At 42.1% G+C, this 19,262-nt stretch overlaps 1 protein-coding gene across 6 annotated transcripts in view; it reads left to right on the top strand.

The window, feature by feature from the left end:
• Positions 1-19,262, top strand: part of MCPH1 (microcephalin 1) — a 228,312-nt gene that overhangs the window by 38,376 nt on the left and 170,674 nt on the right. For all 6 annotated transcript variants that reach the window (XM_068532031.1, XM_068532036.1, XM_068532035.1 and 3 more), the window contains exon 9: positions 11,197-11,306. In XM_068532031.1, the coding sequence (XP_068388132.1) occupies positions 11,197-11,306 (110 nt within the window). The remainder of the gene's footprint in view (positions 1-11,196; positions 11,307-19,262) is intronic.

The following is a 19,262-nucleotide window of genomic DNA, read 5'->3' as shown; positions in this document are numbered from 1 at the left end:
CCTGCAGTTTCTCATAGGACCATTTAGGGATCAAGTCTTGCATATGACCCCTAGGTACCAGCTATGGCACATGCCCTATTCATACGTGGGTAGGAGGGCCCTGTGATATTTTAGCCAATCCATGAATTTAACTGAGACACATTCCTGGCATCCATTACTCTGATTAACAAGCCGATGATATCACCAGTTACCACTCATTTCTTTCATCCATTTTGCCAGTTAACAAAGCATCTAGTATTGGGCGGGAGGGTTTATAGGAGTTGTCTCTAAAATGTGATGTTTCTGTGAGCTCACCACTACTGGGGGCGGTGTCTTGATATGAAGCACTAGCACACGTACTTCATGTCATGCAGTCTGTGATGAAATGTGCTAACTTACAGCCTTCACGACACTATGTTGCTCTGTCTTAGTGCACTAATCCTTGGGACAGAAATGGCAGGAGGGGTCTGTGTTGGCTTTGGTGGTTTTGTTGGTGGTCACTGCCTGTGTCTCTGAGTTGGGAAGGATTATGAGGCTTGGTCTTGGCTTTGAAGGACAAGGTGACATGAATAGTGGTGTCTGCTTAGAGAAGTGATTAACATGCTTCAGTAGGGGGTTTATCTGGATTATCACTTTATTTAATTGGTGGAGAATTATAGGCAAAAATGCTGTAGTAATTGTCTGTAGAAGGTATTTTGTATATTTCTTCATTTGTAACCCCAGGCAGGGAATTGCTTTATAATTTCAGATTTGTTTTGCAGCCTTTGAGAAAGTGATAATCTTATTTTGATGTAATTGATACATCTCATTGAAGTCATCAGCAGATATACCATTTTCAATTGAATTAATTAAAAATATTTCATACATGTTTTACGAAAACAAAGCCCAGCAAATTATAGGCACTTAGATATTCAATGTAGAATATTTTGCATATTCTGAATATTTCTTCATTTAAGAGAAAGTATGATTTACTATTGTACCAAGTAGGTAGGCATACGTGTACATGTATTCCTTAAGTATTTAAAGTTGAAGATTAATTACTGTACTTCTGGATAATTCAAGTAATATACAAATATATTCAGAAGAGTGTTTCTCCTCACCCTCTTCTCCAGAACCTCCCAATCCACTCACTGGAGGTAAGAAATCCTAACAGCTTGACGTAGGTTACTCAACCTATGTGGCTACAAGGAGGGTATTAGAACCCACTGATTATTTGACTGCTTGATTTGTTTATTTGTATATTTATTCATTTATTTGCTAATCACCTATGTCCAACACATAAGCACACGGGGAGTTAATGATGTAAAGCTCTGTCCCTTTTCCTTCAGGAGCTTAGACGTGCAGGGAAGACGTAGTCAAGTTAATCCATATACGAGGATCAGGCAATTCAAAAGATGGAGAGACGACCCCCAGTGGGAGAGGTTATATGGTATTAAAACTGATATATGTATTTAAAATCCAGATTTTAATTATCTCTACAATGATTATAAAGGAAAAGATTCCACATCATCTTTTGAAGATCGTGATTAGATTTTATTTTTGTTTTCTTGGTTAACAAAGTGAACTTGATATTTTAGCAGATGAATGTGTGTGTGTGTGTATTCTCTTGTCAGCTGAGTATTGCTTGTATAGAACTTGTGAACTGGCACATATCCAAATCCCAGAAGTATATATGGAAAGGATTTTTCCTGGGTGTCTTTTAAGGCGCTTTCCACAGTCTTAAAATTCTGCATTCTACATTGTTCTTAAATAATTCATTATTCAGATTTTAGGAGCTCAGAAGAAATTTCCCACTGGGACCGTGTTAACATTTTGTATTGATTAGTATACGCCTTTATTGTAAAAATTATAGATTCTTAAATCAGCCTTCAGAAGCCTTTTTTTCTTTGATATAGTTGATCTTACAGAGTGTCTTGTACCTGTAAATATTAATTGCTTTAATATATTATTAGTAATAGTATTATTAGTCTTAACTCTGTGTCTTGGAAGTAGGAAAGTAGGATGTGCAGGAGGATAGATTGTTAGGAATAAGTTTATTTTGTATTTCTCTGCCCTGGACAAAACTTTGACATGGACCAAGTTTCTTTTTTTTTGGTAACATCTTTATTGGAGTATAATTGCTTTACAATGGTGTGTTAGCTTCTGCTGTACAACAAAGTGAATCAGCTATACATAAACATATATCCCCATAGCTCCTCCCTCTTGCGTCTCCCTCCCACCCTCCCTATCCCACCCCTCTAGGTGGTCACAAAGCACCGAGCTGAGCTCCCTGTGTTATGTGGCTGCTTCCCACTAGCTATCTATGTTACATTTGGTAGAGGAAATATGTCCATGCCACTCTCTCACTTCGTCCCAGCTTCCCCTTCCCCTTCCCCGTGTCCTCAGGTTCATTCTCTACGTCTGCATCTTTATTCCTGTCCTGCCCCTAGGTTCTTCAGAACCTTTTTTTTTAGATTCCATATATATGTGTTAGCATATGGTATTTGTTTTTCTCTTTCTGACTTACTTCACTCTGTATGACAGTCTCTAGGTCCATCCACCTCACTACAAATAACTCAATTTCATTTCTTTTTATGGCTGAGTAATATTCTGTTGTATATAATATGTGCCACATCTTCTTTATCCATTCATCGGTCGATGGACACTTAGGTTGCTTCCATGTCCTGGCTATTGTAAATAGTGCTTCAGTGAACATTGTGGTACATGCTTCTATTTGAATTATAGTTTTTTCAGGGTATATGCCCAGTAGTGGGATTGCAGGGTCATATGGTAGTTCTATTTTTAGTTTTTTGAGGAACCTCCATATTGTTCTCCATAGTGGCTGGTATCAATTTACATTCCCACCAACAGTGCAAGAGGGTTCCCTTTTCTCCACACCCTCTCCAGCACTTACTGTTTGTAAATTTTGTGATGATGGCCATTCTGACCGGTGTGGTGATACGTCATTGTAGTTTTGTTTTTCATTTCTCTAATGATTAGTGATGTTGAGCATCCTTTCATGTGTTTCTTGGCAATCTGTATATCTTCTTTGGAGAAATGTCTATTTAGGTCTTATGCCCATTTTTGGACTGGGTTGTATTTTTTTCTTTGATATTGAGCTGCATGAGCTGCCTGTATATTTTGGAGATTAATCCTTTGTCAGTTGCTCTATTTGCAAATATTTTCTCCCATTCTCAGGGTTGTCTTTTCGTCTTGTTTATGGTTTCCTTGGCTGTGCAAAAGCTTTTAAGTTCATTAGGTCCCATCTGTTTATTTTTCCATTTCTCTAGGAGGTGGGTCAGAAAGGATCTTGCTGTGATGTATGTCATAGAGTGTTCTGCCTATATTTTCCTCTAAGAGTTTTATAGTGTCTGGCCTTACATTTAGGTCTTTAATCTCTTTTGAGTTTATTTTTGTGTATGGTGTTAGGGAGTGTTCTAATTTCATTCTTTTACATGTAGCTGTCCAGTTTTCCCAGTACCACTTATTGAAGAGGCTGTCTTATCTCCATTGTATATTCTTGCCTCCTTTATCAAAAATAAGGTGACCATATGTGTGTGGGTTTATCTCTGGGCTTTCTATCCTGTTCCATTGATCTATATTTCTGTTTTTGTGCCAGTATCATACTGTCTTGATTACTGTAGCTTTGTAGTATAGTCTGAAGTCAGGGAGCCTGATTCCTCCAGCTCTGTTTTTCTTTCTCAGGATTGCTTTGGCTATTCGGGGTCTTTTGTGTCTCCATACAAACTGTGAAATTTTTTGTTCTAGTTCTGTGAAAAATGCCATTGGTAGTTTGATAGGGATTGCACTGAATCTGTAGATTGCTTTGGGTAGTATAGTCATTTTCACAATGTTGATTCTTCCAATCCAAGAACATGGTATATCTCTCTCCATCTGTATCATCTTTAATTTCTTTCATCATTGTCTTCTAGTTTTCTGCATACAGGTCTTTTGTCTCCTTACGTAGGTTTATTCCTAGGTGTTTTTTTCTTTTTGTTGCAGTGGTAAATGGGAGTGTTTCCTTAATTTCTCTTTCAGATTTTTCATCATTACTGTATAGGAATGCAAGAGATTTCTGTGCATTAATTTTATATCCTGCTACTTTACCAAATTCATTGATTAGCTCTAGGAGTTTTCTGGTACCGTCTTTGGAATACTCTATGTATAGTATCATGTCATCTGCAAACAGTGACAGTTTTACTTCTTCTTTTCCGATTTCGATTCCTTTTGTCTTTTTCTTCTCTGATTGCTGTGGCTAAAACTTCCAAAACTGTGTTGAGTAATAGTGGTGAGAGTGGGCAACCTTGTCTTATTCCTGATCTTAGAGGAAATGGTTTCAGGTTTTCACCATTGAGAATGATGTTGGCTGTCAGTTTGTCATATATGGCCTTTATTATGTTGAGGTAAGTTTCCTCTATGCCTACTTTCTGGAGAGTTTTTATCATAAATGGGTGTTGAATTTTGTCGAAAGGTTTTTCTGCATCTCCTGAGATGATCATATGGTTTTTCTCCTTCAATTTGTTAATATGGTTTATCCCATTGATTGATTTGTGTATATTGAAGAATCCTTACATTCCTGAGATAAACCCTACTTGATCATGGTGTATGTCCCTTTTAATGTGCTGTTGGATTCTGTTTGCTAGTATTTTGTTGAGGATTTTTGCATCTGTGTTCATCAGTGATACTGGCCTGTAGTTTTCTTTTTTTGTGACATCTTTGGTTTTGCTATCAGGGTGATTGTGGCCTCGTAGAATGACTTTGGAGTGTTCCTCCCTCTGCTGTATTATAGAAGAGCTTGAGAAGCATGGGTGTTAGCTCTTCTCTAAATGTTTGATGGAATTTGACTGTGAATCCTTCTGGTCCTGGGCTTTTGTTTGTTGGAAGATTTTTTCTTTTAATTTATTTATTTTTGGCTGTGTTGGGTCCTCGTTTTCTATGCGAGGGCTTCCTCCAGTTGCGGCGAGCAGGGGCTAGTCTTCATCGCGGTGCGCGGGGCTCTCACTGTCACGGCCTCTCTTGTGGCGGAGCACAAGCTCCAGACGCTCAGGCTCAGCAGCTGTGGCTCACGGGCCTAGTTGCTCTGCGGCATGTGGGATCTTCCCAGACCAGGGTTCGAACCTGCGTCCCCTGCATTGGCAGGCAGACTCTCAACCACTGTGCCACCAGGGAAGCCCCTGTTGGAAGATTTTTAATCACAGTTTCAATTTCAGTGCTTGTGATTGGTCTGTTTATATCTTCTATTTCTTCCTGGTTCAGTCTTGGGAGGTTGTGCTTTTCTAAGAATTTGTCCGTTTCTTCCAGGTTGTCCATTTTATTGGCATAGAGTTGCTTGTAGTAATCTCTCATGATCCTTTGTATTTCTGCAGTGTCAGTTGTTACTTCTCCTTTTTCATTTCTAATTCTATTGATTTGAGTCTTCTCCCTTTTTTTCTTGATGAATCTGGCTAGTGGTTTATCAATTTTGTTTATCTTCTCAAAGAACTAGCTTTTAGTTTTATTGATCTTAGCTATTGTTTCCTTCATTTCTTTTTCATTTATTTCTGATCTGATCTTTATGATTTCTTTCCTTCTGCTAACTTTGGGGGTTTTTTGTTCTTCCTTCTCTAATTGCTTTAGGTGTAAGGTTAGGTTGTTTATTTGAGATGTATCTTGTTTCTTGAGGTAGGATGGTATTGCTATAAACTTACCTCTTAAAACTGCTTTTCCTGCATCCCGTAGGTTTTGGGTCATTGTGTTTTCATTGTCATTTGTTTCTAGGTAGTTTTTGACGTGCTCTTTGATTTCTTCAGTGATCTCTTGTTATTTAGTAGTGTATTGTTTAGCCTCCATGTGTTTGTATTTTTCACAGATTTTTTCCTGTAATTGATATCTAGTCTCATAGCGTTGTGGTCGGAAAACATACTTGATACGATTTCAGTTTTCTTAAATTTACCAAGGCTTGATTTGTGACCCAAAATATGATCTATCCTGGAGAATGTTCCATGAGCAGTTGAGAAGAAAGTGTATTCTTTTGTTTTTGGATGGAATGTCCTATAAATATCAATTAAGTCCATCTTGTTTAATGTATCATTTTAAGCTTGTGTTTCCTTATTTATTTTCATTTTGGATGATCTGTCCATTGGTGAAAGTGGGGTGTTAAAGTCCCCTACTGTGATTGTGTTACTGTTGATTTCCCCTTTTATGGCTGTTAGCATTTGCCTTATGTATTGAGGTGCTCCTATGTTTGGTGCATAAATACTTAACAATTGTTATATCTTCTTCTTGGATTGATCCCTTGATCATTATGTAGTGTCCTTCTTTGTCTCTTGTAATAGTCTTTATCTTAAAGTCTATTTTGTCTGATATGAGAATTGCTACTCCAGCTTTCTTTTCATTTCGATTTGCATGGAATATGTTTTTCCATCCCCTCACTTTCAGTCTGTATGTGTCCCTAGGTCTGCAGTGGGTCTCTTGTAGACAGCATATATACAGGTCTTGTTTTTGTATCCATTCAGCCAGTCTATGTCTTTTGGTTGGAGCATTTAATCCATTTACATTTAAGGTAGTTATCGGTATGTGTGTTCCTATTACCATTTTCTTAATTGTTTTGGGTTTGTTATTGTAGGTGTGTTCCTTCTCCTTTGTTTCCTGCCTAGAGAAATTCCTTTAGCATTTGTTGTGAAGCTGGTTTGGTGGTGCTGAATTCTCTTAACTCTTGCTTTCTGTAAAGGTTTTTTTTTTTTTTTTAAATAGAAAGTCTTATTTATTTATTTATTTATGGCTGTGTTGGGTCTTCGTTTCTGTGCGAGGGCTTTCTCTAGTTGCGGCAAGTGGGGGCCACTCTTCATGGTGGTGCATGGGCCTCTCACTATCGTGGCCTCTCTTGTTTCGGAGCACAGGCTCCAGACGCGCAGACTCAGTAATTGTGGCTCACGGGCCCAGTTGCTCCATGGCACGTGGGATCCTCCCAGACCAGGGCTCGAACCCGTGTCCCCTGCATTGGCAGGCAGAGTCTCAACCACTGCGCCACCAGGGAAGCCCTCTGTAAAGGTTTTAAGTTCTCCATCGCATCTGAATGAGATCCTTGCTGGGTAGAGTAATCTTGGTTGTAGGTTTTTCCCTTTCATTACTTTAAATATGTCTTGCCACTCCCTTCTGGCTTGCAGAGTTTCTGCTGAAAGATCAGCTGTTAACCTTATGGGGATTCCCTTGTATGTTATTTGTTGCTTTTCCCTTGCTGCTTTTAATATATTTTCTTTGTATTTAATTTTTGATAGTTTGATTAATATGTGTCTTGGAGTGTTTCTCCTTGGATTTATCCTGTATGGGACTCTCTGTGCTTCCTGTACTTGACTATTTCCTTTTCCATATTAGGGAAGTTTTCAACTATAATCTCTCCAAATATTTTCTCAGTCCCTTTTTTTTCTCTTCTTCTTCTGGAACCCCTATAATTCGAATGTTGGTGCGTTTAATGTTGTCCCAGAGGTCTCTGAGACTGTCCTCAATTCTTTTCATTCTTTTTTCTTTATTCTGCTCTGTGGTCGTTATTTCCACTATTTTATCTTCCAGGTCACTTATCCATTCTTCTGCCTCAGTTATTCTGCTATTGATTCCTTCTAGAGAATTTTAAATTTCATTTATTGTGTTGTTCATCATTGTTTGTTTGCTCTGTAGTTCTTCTAGGTCCTTGTTTAAAGTTTCTTGTATTTTCTCCATTCTGTTTGCAAGACTTTGGATCATCTTTACTATCATTACTCTGAATTCTTTTTCAGATAGACTGCCTATTTCCTCTTCATTTGTTTGGTCTGGTGGGTTTTTACCTTGCTGCTTCATCTGTGTATTTCTCTGTCTTCTCATTTTGCTTAACTTACTGTTTTGGGGGTCTCCTTTTCACAGGCTGCAGGTTCGTAGTTCTCATTGTTTTTGGTGTCTGCCCCCAGTGGCTAAGTTTGGTTCAATGGGTTGTGTAGGCTTCCTGGTGGAGGGGACTAGTGCCTGTGTTCTGGCGGATGAGGCTGGATCTTGTCTTTCTGGTGGGCAGGACCACGTCCAGTGGTGTGTTTTGGGGTGTCTGTGAACTTATTATGATTTTAGGCAGCCTCTCTGCTAATGGATGGGGTGTTCCTGGCTTGCTAGTTGTTTGGCATAGGGTGTCCAGCACTGGAGCTTGCTGGTCGTTGAGTGGAGCTGGGTCTTAGCATTGAGACAGAGATCTCTGGGTGAGCTCTCGCCAATTGATATTACATGGGGCCGGGAGGTCCCTGGTGGACCAATGTCCTAAACTCGGCTCTCCCACCTCAGAGGTTCAGGCCTGACTCCTGGCTGGAGCTCCAAGACCCTGTCAGCCACACGGCTCTTGGGAAGTCTGAGGTCTTCTACCAACATTCAGTAGGTGTTCTGCAGGAGCTGTTCCTCATGTAGATGTGTTTTTGATGTATTTGTGGGGAGGAAGATGATCTCCATGTCTTACTCCTCTGCCATCTTGAAGCTATGTCCCTTAGTCTTCATGGACCAAGTTTCTCTTAATAAATTTAATGGTTTTCTCAACCATATGTTCTCATGCTGCCTTCGCCTGGTTCTGCCTCCAGAGAGATCTTCCCTTAGTATCAAAAGTATCTCTTAATCCTGCTCATTTCCATTGGGTGAGGGAAGGTAGTGATTTAACTAATTCACTCTGAGAGGCGAGTGAGTTCACTTTCTCACCTTGATGTATCAGTATTTGATGATATTGATGACCCAGACAAATTTCTAAACGGTGAAAATTCAGGCAACATAACAGTGATAAACAGCCTGGGGTTGTGAAGTTCTTTTCTCTCTGTATTTGGTCATTTTTTGAAAATGGAGGCAGTGAATCACTTATATAATGAAGAATGAAAATGAGGGGAGAGAAGAGTCTAGCATTTATGACTTTGGTCCTGGACGGTTGATAACCCTCATCACCCTGGGATATGTTGAAGGAAGAACAGCTACAGGGTGGACCGTGGCACGTCAGCTGAAATGTCTCGGGGGCATTCATGATAGATGTCTGTTAGGTGGTTGGGTTTATCAAGTTGCACCTCAGGTGGGAGGTCTTAGCAAGGGACATTGAACTAGGACCCTTCAGTAAAGGATGACTTCATGGGCTATGGTGAAATCACCTTTGAGGCGATGACAACCCACTTAAGGAGCAACCATCGCAAGAGTCTCCACGAGGCAGAGAGCCAGGAAGATGGGGGTCAGTGTTTGCTCACTGATCTGCCTGTTCTCACCTTCCTTGGCACTCTCAGCTGCTTTGGGTTTACTGATGACATCCTTAAAGAGAACATATTAGTCAATGACTGTAGCTGTTGCGAAATGCTGTTTTAACATAACCACATAAGGAATCATTTGCTTATATCATTTTGTGACTGCGTGATTGTGAAAACATGTCATTAGCAATGTCAGTCTGTCTTAAGTTTTAAATGGCTATAATGTGTATTCTGGATCTTTATGTCTACAAAATGCTTTACAGCCTATTTCATTGTTCTCAGCTAGGACTGAGGCAAAATGAGTATAAGTGGGAAACTTAGCATAGCTAGATCTTAGCACAAACTGTTGTATGCAGAATGCCCTTTTACGTGGCATGGCAGCTAGATCTTAGCACAAACTGTTGTATGCAGAATGCCCTTTTACGTGGCAGCTAGATCTTAGCACAAACTGTTGTATGCAGAATGCCCTTTTACGTGGCAGCTAGATCTTAGCACAAACTGTTGTATGCAGAATGCCCTTTCACGTGGCCTACTAACCACTCCAAGTGAGGTCTCTATTTAGCTAGCTGCAGCCATCGCCGGGGTTGGCCAGTCACCTGGGACTGAAATAGGACTGGGAGAGAAGTGAAACACAGGGAAAAATAGAAGCTTGCTGGGGAGATGGTGGGATCAGCAAGTGACTGGTTCAAGCCTCCGAAGGAATCCAGTATTGGGGTTCATAGGTGGGTCAGAACCTGACCTTAAAACATTTCGGGGGACCAAGTTGAAGATAACTAGTTTGAATTCAACGAAATACTTAACCATTGTTGTTCTGCATTTTGTTTTCACTGAGCTAAAACCCCATTTTTGAAAGAAGAGTTAAAAGTTTCAAATCAGATCCTCCAAACTTAATTATATCTGTTTTATCAGAGCATCCTATTTTATGGAAATACCTGCACAACAGTCACTCTCATGTTATATGATTTTTAATTCCCGATGGCTCTTAAATCATTTTAGCCTTGTATCGTGTTGATTTCTCTATGTCTACATTTTGTGTTGGGTTGTGAGCTCCCTAAGGGCGGGGACAGTATTTGTGTCTCTTCGCATCTCTGGTGGGCAGCCCCTGAGCACTAGATATTTGTTGATAAGCCCATCAGTGACAGAGGGGGATGACGTGGAAGGTGGGTGTGTGGCATGGCAGTGGCTGGGACCTGAGCATCCCCGAGGCTGCTGTGTGCCCTTCGTGTCAAGGTGCGAGTTATCCTACTGAGACCGTGTAAGTGGTGGCTGGTATGCTTAGCCCTTCTTCAAACTGTCGACTAAGTCAGACATCAGGCAAACTATTTGGGGAGGAAAGAATGAGAATAGGGAGCACAACATAAAGTAGTAGCAGTGGATGAATCAAACATTTCACACTCCATCGTTGGCTACTTAGGGTTTCTACACCGTTTAGCATCTGATAAAACCGAATTTCATGTGATGAATATCTTCTTTTTGGTTTGTGTGTCTTCATGACAAGAGGTTGGTCTAAGGTGGAGGTTTGTGGGGAGTAAGATCATCACCTGTCATTTGTAGATTGTAGCCTGAAACTTTGTACTGAAGACCGTTGGCTGGAGTAACTCACACTCACCCCCAAAGCTAAGGTTACTTATTTCCTCTAATACAGAACTGCCTTCTCTGAGAAGCTGGGTTTTGATCATTACGTAAAAACCTAAGAATTGGAATTTGAATAGTGCATGAGGTATAGGCATCATTTTGCATCATCCATTGGATGCATGGGTTTCTGTCGAACTAGTACATTTTCATGTGACAGGCACAGTTGTTTCTGACCCTTGAGTTAGTGAATTGCTTGGGATACTGGAGTGGAATAAACTGAGTGTTCTAACTAGATCTCAACAAGCAAGGAGTATGCAATGTTTATTTTAAAAGGCTATACTTTCTTATTACCGGAATGCATAAGTAAATTAATTAAAAGTTTTTTATTCAGCTTAAGTTGCGTTAGTATTCAGTCCATGTAGAGTTCTAACTAATCTTCAACCCACTTGGGTTTTAGGCGTTAAAAGAGGACCAGCAAGGCATGATGTTTTGGATGGCTCATGGGAAGGCTTCGAGGATCTCATCAGACCTCATGAGGAATCAAGGAAGAGAGAGAAAGGCCAGAAGGTTGGTGTGTGAAAATATTGTTTTAAGCTTTCCGATGCTGAGGCATCATGATGTACTGCTCTGGGTTAATGAAACATAAACTCCTCTGCCCAGCTTGTATTTGATTTTAAAAAATTGCTTATGGGTGGATGCTGGGAAACTCCGACAGTAAAACCAAGAACGTTGGTCACATTCAGGGCAGAGAGTTACTATTGGTGGAGCAGGCCTCCTCTTGCCCCTTTGCCAGGGCATTTCTCGCTTGTAAAAATGCCGCCAGCTTCCCTCGAGCAGGGAAGGTTGGTCGTGCCAGCAATTGCTGTTGTTCTATAATCTGAATACACAGTCACTAGGTGGGAGGTGAAGAACCCAACCATCTCCCATTTGTGAGCTAATCATGGTTTGACCCTAAGCCATCGGAGGGAAAGGTTTTTGTACCGAGGCTCGGGCACCCACTCCTCTGTGGCTGCAGCCTCGGAACCCGGCTCTTTCTCTGAGGCTGTGTGGCGCTCTCATTGCACTGGAGGCTTACTCGGATAATGTGGGGAGGACTTTACATTTGTTGATTCTTCAGCATCTACTCTCATTGCTGAACTTTTGAATTAGCCACTCATAATCTTGGTACAGCTTTTGTACCTGCCCCGTGGGTGACCTCGGTAGAGAGCTGGTGCCCTGCGGCTGCATTTAGGTTTTGTTGTCCTGTGTTCCAGTCTTCTTCCTAGTTGCAGCATGGCCACTTAATCTTTTTCCTTTGGAAAAATTAAGGAAAAAACCTGTTTGGCATTCATTCCACTGATAGTAGTGTGCGCTACTATCTACGTCCTGCTCCTTCGGAGGCGTTCCATCAGTGCTGAAGGGAGTGATCACTGCTGGTTCGGTGTGAAAGAATCGCCCGGAGGACTTTTTTTCCCCAAACTCCTAATGTGCCTCTCACCACCCTCCCTTCCCCTTTGGTAACCATAAGTGTGTTTTCTACGTCTGTGAGTCTGCGTTTTGTAAATAAATTCATTTGTGTTTTAGATTCCATATGTTTTAGATTCCACATGATTCCACATTCATGTTTTAGATTCCACATATAAGTGATATCGTATGATATTTGTCTGTCTCTGCCTGACTTCATTTAGTATGACAATCTCTAGGTCCATCTGTGTTGCTGCAAATGGCATTATTTCATTCTTTTTTATGGCTGAGTAATATTCCATTGTATATATGTACCACATCTTCTTTATCCATTCATCTATTGATGGACATTCAGGTTGCTTCCATGTCTTGGCTATTGTAAATAGTGCTGCAATGAACATTGGGGTGCATGTGTCTTTTCGAATTAGAGTTTTCTCTGGATATATGCCCAGGAATGGTAACTCTATTTTTAGTTTTTGAGGAACCTCCGTACTGTTTTCCGTAATAACCGCACCAGTTTACATTCCTACCAACAGCGTAGGAGGGTTCCCTTTTTCTCCACACCCTCTCCAGCATTTATTATTTGTGGACTTTTTGATAATGGCCATTCTGACCGGTATGAGGTGATACCTCATTGTAGTTTTGATTTGCATTTCTCTAATGACGAGTGATGCTGAGCATCTTTTCATGTGCCTGTTGGCCATCTGTGTGTCTTCTTTGGAGAAATGTGTATTTAGGTCTTCTGCCCCTGGAGGACTTTTTAAATGTGCAGATTCTCTGGTCCTACTTGAGACCCTCTGAGTTGGCATTTCCCAGGCAATGTTTACATCACAGCAATGAGCTGTGAAAGCCCCACGTGGAGTAGAATCTCCTTCTTCACAGGAAGGAAACCGGTACTCAGAGAGGGCAGAAAATTCACCGTGGGTACCACGTCTCCCTCAGGGCAGAAGGAACAGAACCTGGATCTACTGTCTTCCACGTGGCCTTCTTCCTAGTCCATTTCTTATCCCCGTTCACTGCACAGCCTTTTCTCTGATGAATCGAGAACTCGTCATGCCTGAGGGCAGTGGCCCCCAACGTTGGCCCACATTGCAGTCACCTGGGGATCCGAATTTTGTCCAGATTCCTGGCTCACACCCCCAGACAGCCTGATGTCATTACTATGGGGTGCATCTTGGGCACTAGGATTTTTTTAAAACTCCTGAGCTAATTCTAACATGAAGCAAAGTTTGGAAACCACTTTTGTGCCTTAGGGACTTTGTCTAGCATAGTTCAAACAAGTAATTTATCCTGGAAGAAGTTCTGTTTGTTTCTAAGCACGTCTCATGTAAACGGATTTTATCGTTTAGACCTGTAAAAAACAAAGACAGAGACTTAAAATCCTGATTTGTTTGCTTATGGGATAAACGTTTTTAAATTTAGATACCAATATAGAGATGAACGGTCATGGTTTATCATTGCACAGGTTAAAACAAAGGACAATAGAAATTTCTTAAAATGCAATTTAAAATTTTAAAGATATAGCTTCCTGGCAGTTTGAGATCTTGGAGTATGGGTGTGGGGAGTGGAGTTTATATTGTTATGTTATAGCAAGTCAGCAAAAACACTAAGTTTAACTGACTGGTATTAAAAGTCTACTATGGAGCTGCACAAGGATTGTGAATTGGTGAATTAAATACAGGTCTCTGGTCTGTAACTTACAAGTATAATGTTAGCCTTGAGGGTTATGATAGTATCCAGTCATTCCCTTTTTTCCCTACCAAAACTGAGGTCTTACCTGCTTGCTTTTGTTCCTTATTAGATTTCAAGACAACCTGTGTTAAACTGAAATTTCAGACTTTTTAACATAGTCATGTTTTTTTGTATAAGTATATATAAGGGATTAGATTCCATCGAGCACAGCAATTGTTGACATTTCCTAAAAGATATCTTGTAATTGGATTTTAATGTTGAGTAAAGCAACTTTACAGGAAATATCTTTCATCAGCTAATTATTAAAGCACATGCCTCTACTGAAATGGAGAACTCTCGGGTCTAGAGTATAGGATCGCATTTTTACATTTTCACATGGGAGCTGGCGTCCATGCTGTTTCCGTCATTATGAAAACGGTTTGAAGCGGATGTGTCCCAGGACCCTAGTGATCTTTTTAATCTTAAACTTGACGTAGCACCTACGGGTAATGTCCTTTCTGGGCAGCCCTGCAGAGCAGGCCTGTGAAACTGTGAATCCTAAGTTCTGTGCTGTGTAACAGTGCAGCGTGGAAAGCGGGCAGCCTGTGGGTAGGGACCACAGCCTGGGTAGAAGGTGTGGCCTGGGAAGGATGCTGGTGCATCCAAAAAAGATGCTGAAATCAGCCCCAGCAGGTTCTGGGTGAACTCTTCTCATTCTTGGTTTTCTGTAGTTTTGCTGCAGCTCTGCCCGAGTGTTGCTTTTGTCGTCAGCCTGATGCAGGGTCGCAGGTCTCCGGGTCTTCCATCTGCTTTGGAGAAGTCTCATTTCTCTTTCTTCCACTTCTGGAAATTCACTCACATGTGTTACCTGAGCCTTCTGTATCCCATGCCTCATGATTTTTCTATATTTCTATATTTCTCTCCTTTTTTATCTCATTTCATTCTGGGTATTTTCTGCTGATTTCCCTTTCACCTCTCCCTCTTTATATTATAGGTGTACTCTTATGGTAAACCTATATATTGCATTTGAAAACTTCATTATTGTATTTTTCAGTTTTCGTTATTCTATTTGGATTTTTAAAAATTTCTAGCTTTCTGCCAAAATTATTAATTTTGTCTTTTATTTCTTTATGCATAATTAGCATATTTATTTTGAAACCTAAACCGGGTAACTCCATTTTCTGGCCCCCTTAGTTTCTGTCTTTATTATCTGTTGTTTCTCTTAGTTTTCTGTCGTACGTTCCTCTGATATGCTTTATTATTTTTGGCGTGTCTTCCTACCAGGAATTGAGATGATCTGAGGCTGAGCCTCTCTCTCTGTGAGGCCAGCTCTCCCCTTGCTCACCTGAGGGTTTCTCTTCCTCCTGTGATTCACTGTCTTATCAGCTCAGCAGTGTCTCCGAATCGTGGGTTTGTGTCCGTCCAGCTTTACTAACTGTTCACGATGGGGAGGTTGTTCTGAACTACTTAGTCGATCCTTCCTGGAAATAACGGGTGAATTTTAATGGCCATTAAAAAAGGGTTTTTTTCTCTAATTAGAGACGGGATAAATCCTTCTCTGAGAAAAGAACAATGAGAGACCAAGTCAGCAGAATTTTTCAGATGAACGTGCAAGTCATTGGTTGCAAAAGACACACTAACCATCTCTTAAAGAGGGAAAACAGATATAATTCAATAAAGAATTACAAAATCTCAGAGCTGTAATTTCCATTAGAGATTATTTGGTTTAGTACCCACTTTTAGTGGGAAGGGTCATTTTGTACATCAGTGGGAAACTATCTTTTTTAGACTTATTACTTTAAACATATGCTTATAAATTCATTGAACCTTTTTTATTTTGAGACTCCAGTTAAGCAATATCATCACCTCCATAATCTTAGCTTACAATACATGGGTCATTGACAAGGAAATCTATTTCTGCCATCTTTTCACAGGGAGAAATATAAAATTTTATGACAGATCATAGCCTGTCTTGTTTGTTGCTTGTTTAATATTGTCAGACATAGAACCTGAAGAAGGTAAATATAACATTAATGCTAGTGATACGGTGAACGCGTATGAAAATGTGGGGTTTTTCTACTACAAAGTGTTTATTCTACTACTTCTGTTATCCGTGTTATTGTTGTTCAAATATTATTATCATTAACAAAATTTTTCTTCTTTTTTTAAAAATTAATTAATTAATTAATTAATTTTTGGCTGCATTGGGTCTTCGTCGCTGTGCGCGGGCTTTCTCTACTTGCGGCGAGAGGGGGCTACTCTTCATTGTGGTGCACGGGCTTCTCACTGCAGTGGCTTCTCTTGCTGCGGAGCACGGGCTCTAGGCGCGCAGGCTTCAGTAGTTGTGGCTCGTGGGCTCAGTAGTGGCACATGAGCTCGGTAGTTGTGGCTTGCAGGCTCTAGAGCGCAGGCCCAGTAGTTGCGGCACATGGGCTTAGTTGCTCCGCGGCATGTGGGATCTTCTCAGACCAGGGCTCGAACCCGTGTCCCCTGCATTGGCAGGCAGATTCTTAACCACTGCGCCACCAGGGAGGCCCCCAAATTTTTCTTTTAAGGTAAGTCATCCACTGGACAAGAAAACCCAGCTTTTCTTAGTGGCTGTGGTTTTAAATCTTGCTTTGGGGCCCTCTCTGCCAAGCAGGACTGCCCGTCAGAGGGTGAACTCTGGGTCAGAGCACAGGAAGTGTCCAGGTGGCTCTCACAAGCTTGGAGGCTTAGACAGACACGAAGGGCCAAATACTTCAATTTGTACAAGTGCACTTATTTTGACCGTGGTTTTAAAAAAAAAAAAAAGAAGACACTACACACTAGATCAAGTGCTTAAATATCCAAGTTTCTTAAACAGAGTAGAAAACAAATGATGAATAACGGTTTTCATATGTTCCAATAATTGCTTGTTCTCACATTTTTACTAGGATATGAGCCCCCTAGGACACAAGCTTTAATCTTTTAATACTCATCGTAATACAGTATAACACACAAAATTGGTGTTTAGTAAATAGTTGCTGAGTGAATAAGGGCTGCACGAATTTCCCTTCTGCTTTTTGAGTTCATATCTTACACCCTTTCTGGTGCTTCTAACCATCACACAGTGATGTTGTAATCATCATAGTATATACCTCATTTCTTTTTGAATATTCTTCCTAAACTTGTGAAATGGCCTCGTATTAGTGAAAGAAGGAAGGTTTCCATTGCAGGACATTGTTGCCACAAGCGTTGATTCCTGAGCCAGACTCCACTATGTGGTGGTTCTGTCACATTGAACAAGTAAATCAGTATTTCTGTGCCTCTGCTTCCTTGTATATTAAACAGGCATAATAATAGTGCCAATCTCAAAGGGTTTGTGCTAATTAAATGAGTCGAAACCTGCAAAGAGTTGAGGACGATAGATCCCTGATATTCATGGGCACTCAACAAAAGTTAGCTCTGTTTTCCAGCACAAATGTGGGTGAAGATGACATCCACATACGGACTCAAAGCAGACTGGGGGGGGGGCCACTCTGCCACCCGCTTCCCTAGCCCCCCCCAGAGACTGGCACGTGTCTGTAATGAGAATGGCCCTCAAAGTTCCAGTATGGCCCAAACTATGTCTCTTCCTGGATTCACTGACCACAGTCATGCCTGGGCCAAAACAGCACCTCAGGGCATGGGGGGGAAGGGAGGGCTGGGGTGCACTTTTGAGAAGCCCCCCACATGGTTCAGACATGACGATCATCCTCCCAGGTGAGAACCTGTGTTACAGGGTTAGATGGAGCCTCCTCTCGTCACGTCTTTAGCGTGAAATCAACCCCCGTCACCTCACCCGGAGGCAGGCGGTGTGCGTTTCCCAGTCCCCGATCCCTGCTCTGGCGACTTGCTTCCCTCTCTCTTCCGGTACCATTACAACTGTCTGAAAATACCCGGGCTCTCCTAGGAGACCTGCGTGAGGTGTCTGTGACATGCTCACTGTTGCTACTCGTAGTGGCCGTTCCTCAAGCACCGAGACCTCTTCCAGAAAGAGCTCTCCATCTCGCCATCACGCGGAGGTGCTGGAGAGAACCTCGAGCGAGCCCTTCTTGGGAGGGCAGTAGGTTTGGAATCACAGCTTATCCGGGTCGGCCTTCTCCGAAGAAGGAAGCTTGCAGCCGAGAGAAGGTAGAAGAGAGGCCACAGGGGCGCAAGAAGATACGCTGGGCCGTAGGGCGGACGTGAGGGCTCGAGCGCAGGTCCAGCCCGGGTGGGCTGTCTGGGGGCAGGGACCAGGAGGTCTGGGGAGACGGAAGCCTTCCGGGATAAAGAAGTCGGGTGTCTGAGCCACGTTTCGTGTTCTTTTCCCTAGTGTCTCCTCTCCTCAAAAAGGTCCCTGAATGAGCACTTCACAGCTCTACTGGAGACTCCACGATTTCATGAGTGTGCTTTTACAGTCGGCAGTAATTCCAGGACTTTGGCTCTTTGCCATTAGATAGTGTGCTTGGCTGGAAGCGTATAATCTGGTGGGCCACTTTGTTTTTAAGTTTAACTTTCAAGTTGAAATAGCAGTGACTCATCCACATGACAGGTGATATTTATTTTGTTTCTTGACAATTCCGCACGAGCATGTTGTTACTACTCGGGGGAATTGGCACACTTCCTGGAGGATGACACCCTCTGTAAATTCCACGGAAATAACTCCCCAGTGTTCAGACACCTCCCGCCTCCGCTGCCGATGGGGCCTGTCTCCTGGGGGGGCCTTTGAAGACAGATAATTAGAGAGATGAGCTGGCAGAGACTGCAGGCACCCTAGATTTCTAGCACGGGTGTTTCAAGGATCTGCCATCCCTTGGATGAACCGTTTCTGGCAAAGCGCGCCCAAAGCTGGCAATGGGGGCGTGGGAAAATGTGTTCGTTTTGACAGGTGTCGCTCCCGCCCCCAGATGTGACTCCGAAGCCCCGGAAACCCGCGGCCTCATGGTGGTGTAGCAACTGCTTTTGGCTTTGTTAGCGTGTTGTTTTCTTCTTGTTGTGTATGAGAAGAAAATATTTATAGAGAAAACATTCAAAGAGCATCTTCAAGCGGCAGCACCTTTTCTTTACTGTATTTTCCGTGCCCCGTGGCTGCCGTTGTGTGTGGTCTAAGGTGTGTGCTTCAGAAACCCTCAGGTGTGTCCCGTACGGGAGGTGGTTGGTGTGAGGGCCACTGGGCTGGCGCTGAGGCCATTCTCCTGGGCGCCCGCGGTCATCTTGGGCCACGTCAAGGTAGGGGCCAGGGTAGAGCCCCCCACCCCCTGCGGAGGTCACGCGGCCGAGAGAGGAAACTGCCAGAAATCCTGTTACCATCTGCCGGCCGTCACTGGGCAGGCTGGGCCAGTTTGAGATGCACCTTCCAAATGTGAACAGTCACAGCTGCCGGTTCCTAAGGTCTAGCTTGCTAAGTAGGACCTTTGGGGGATG

The sequence above is a fragment of the Eschrichtius robustus genome, chromosome 21 (genome assembly GCF_028021215.1).
Source record: "Eschrichtius robustus isolate mEscRob2 chromosome 21, mEscRob2.pri, whole genome shotgun sequence".
NCBI classification, from domain to species: domain Eukaryota; kingdom Metazoa; phylum Chordata; class Mammalia; order Artiodactyla; family Eschrichtiidae; genus Eschrichtius; species Eschrichtius robustus.
The sequence above is the reverse complement of the archived record's forward strand: the minus strand, read 5'-3'. Positions and strand labels throughout refer to the sequence as shown.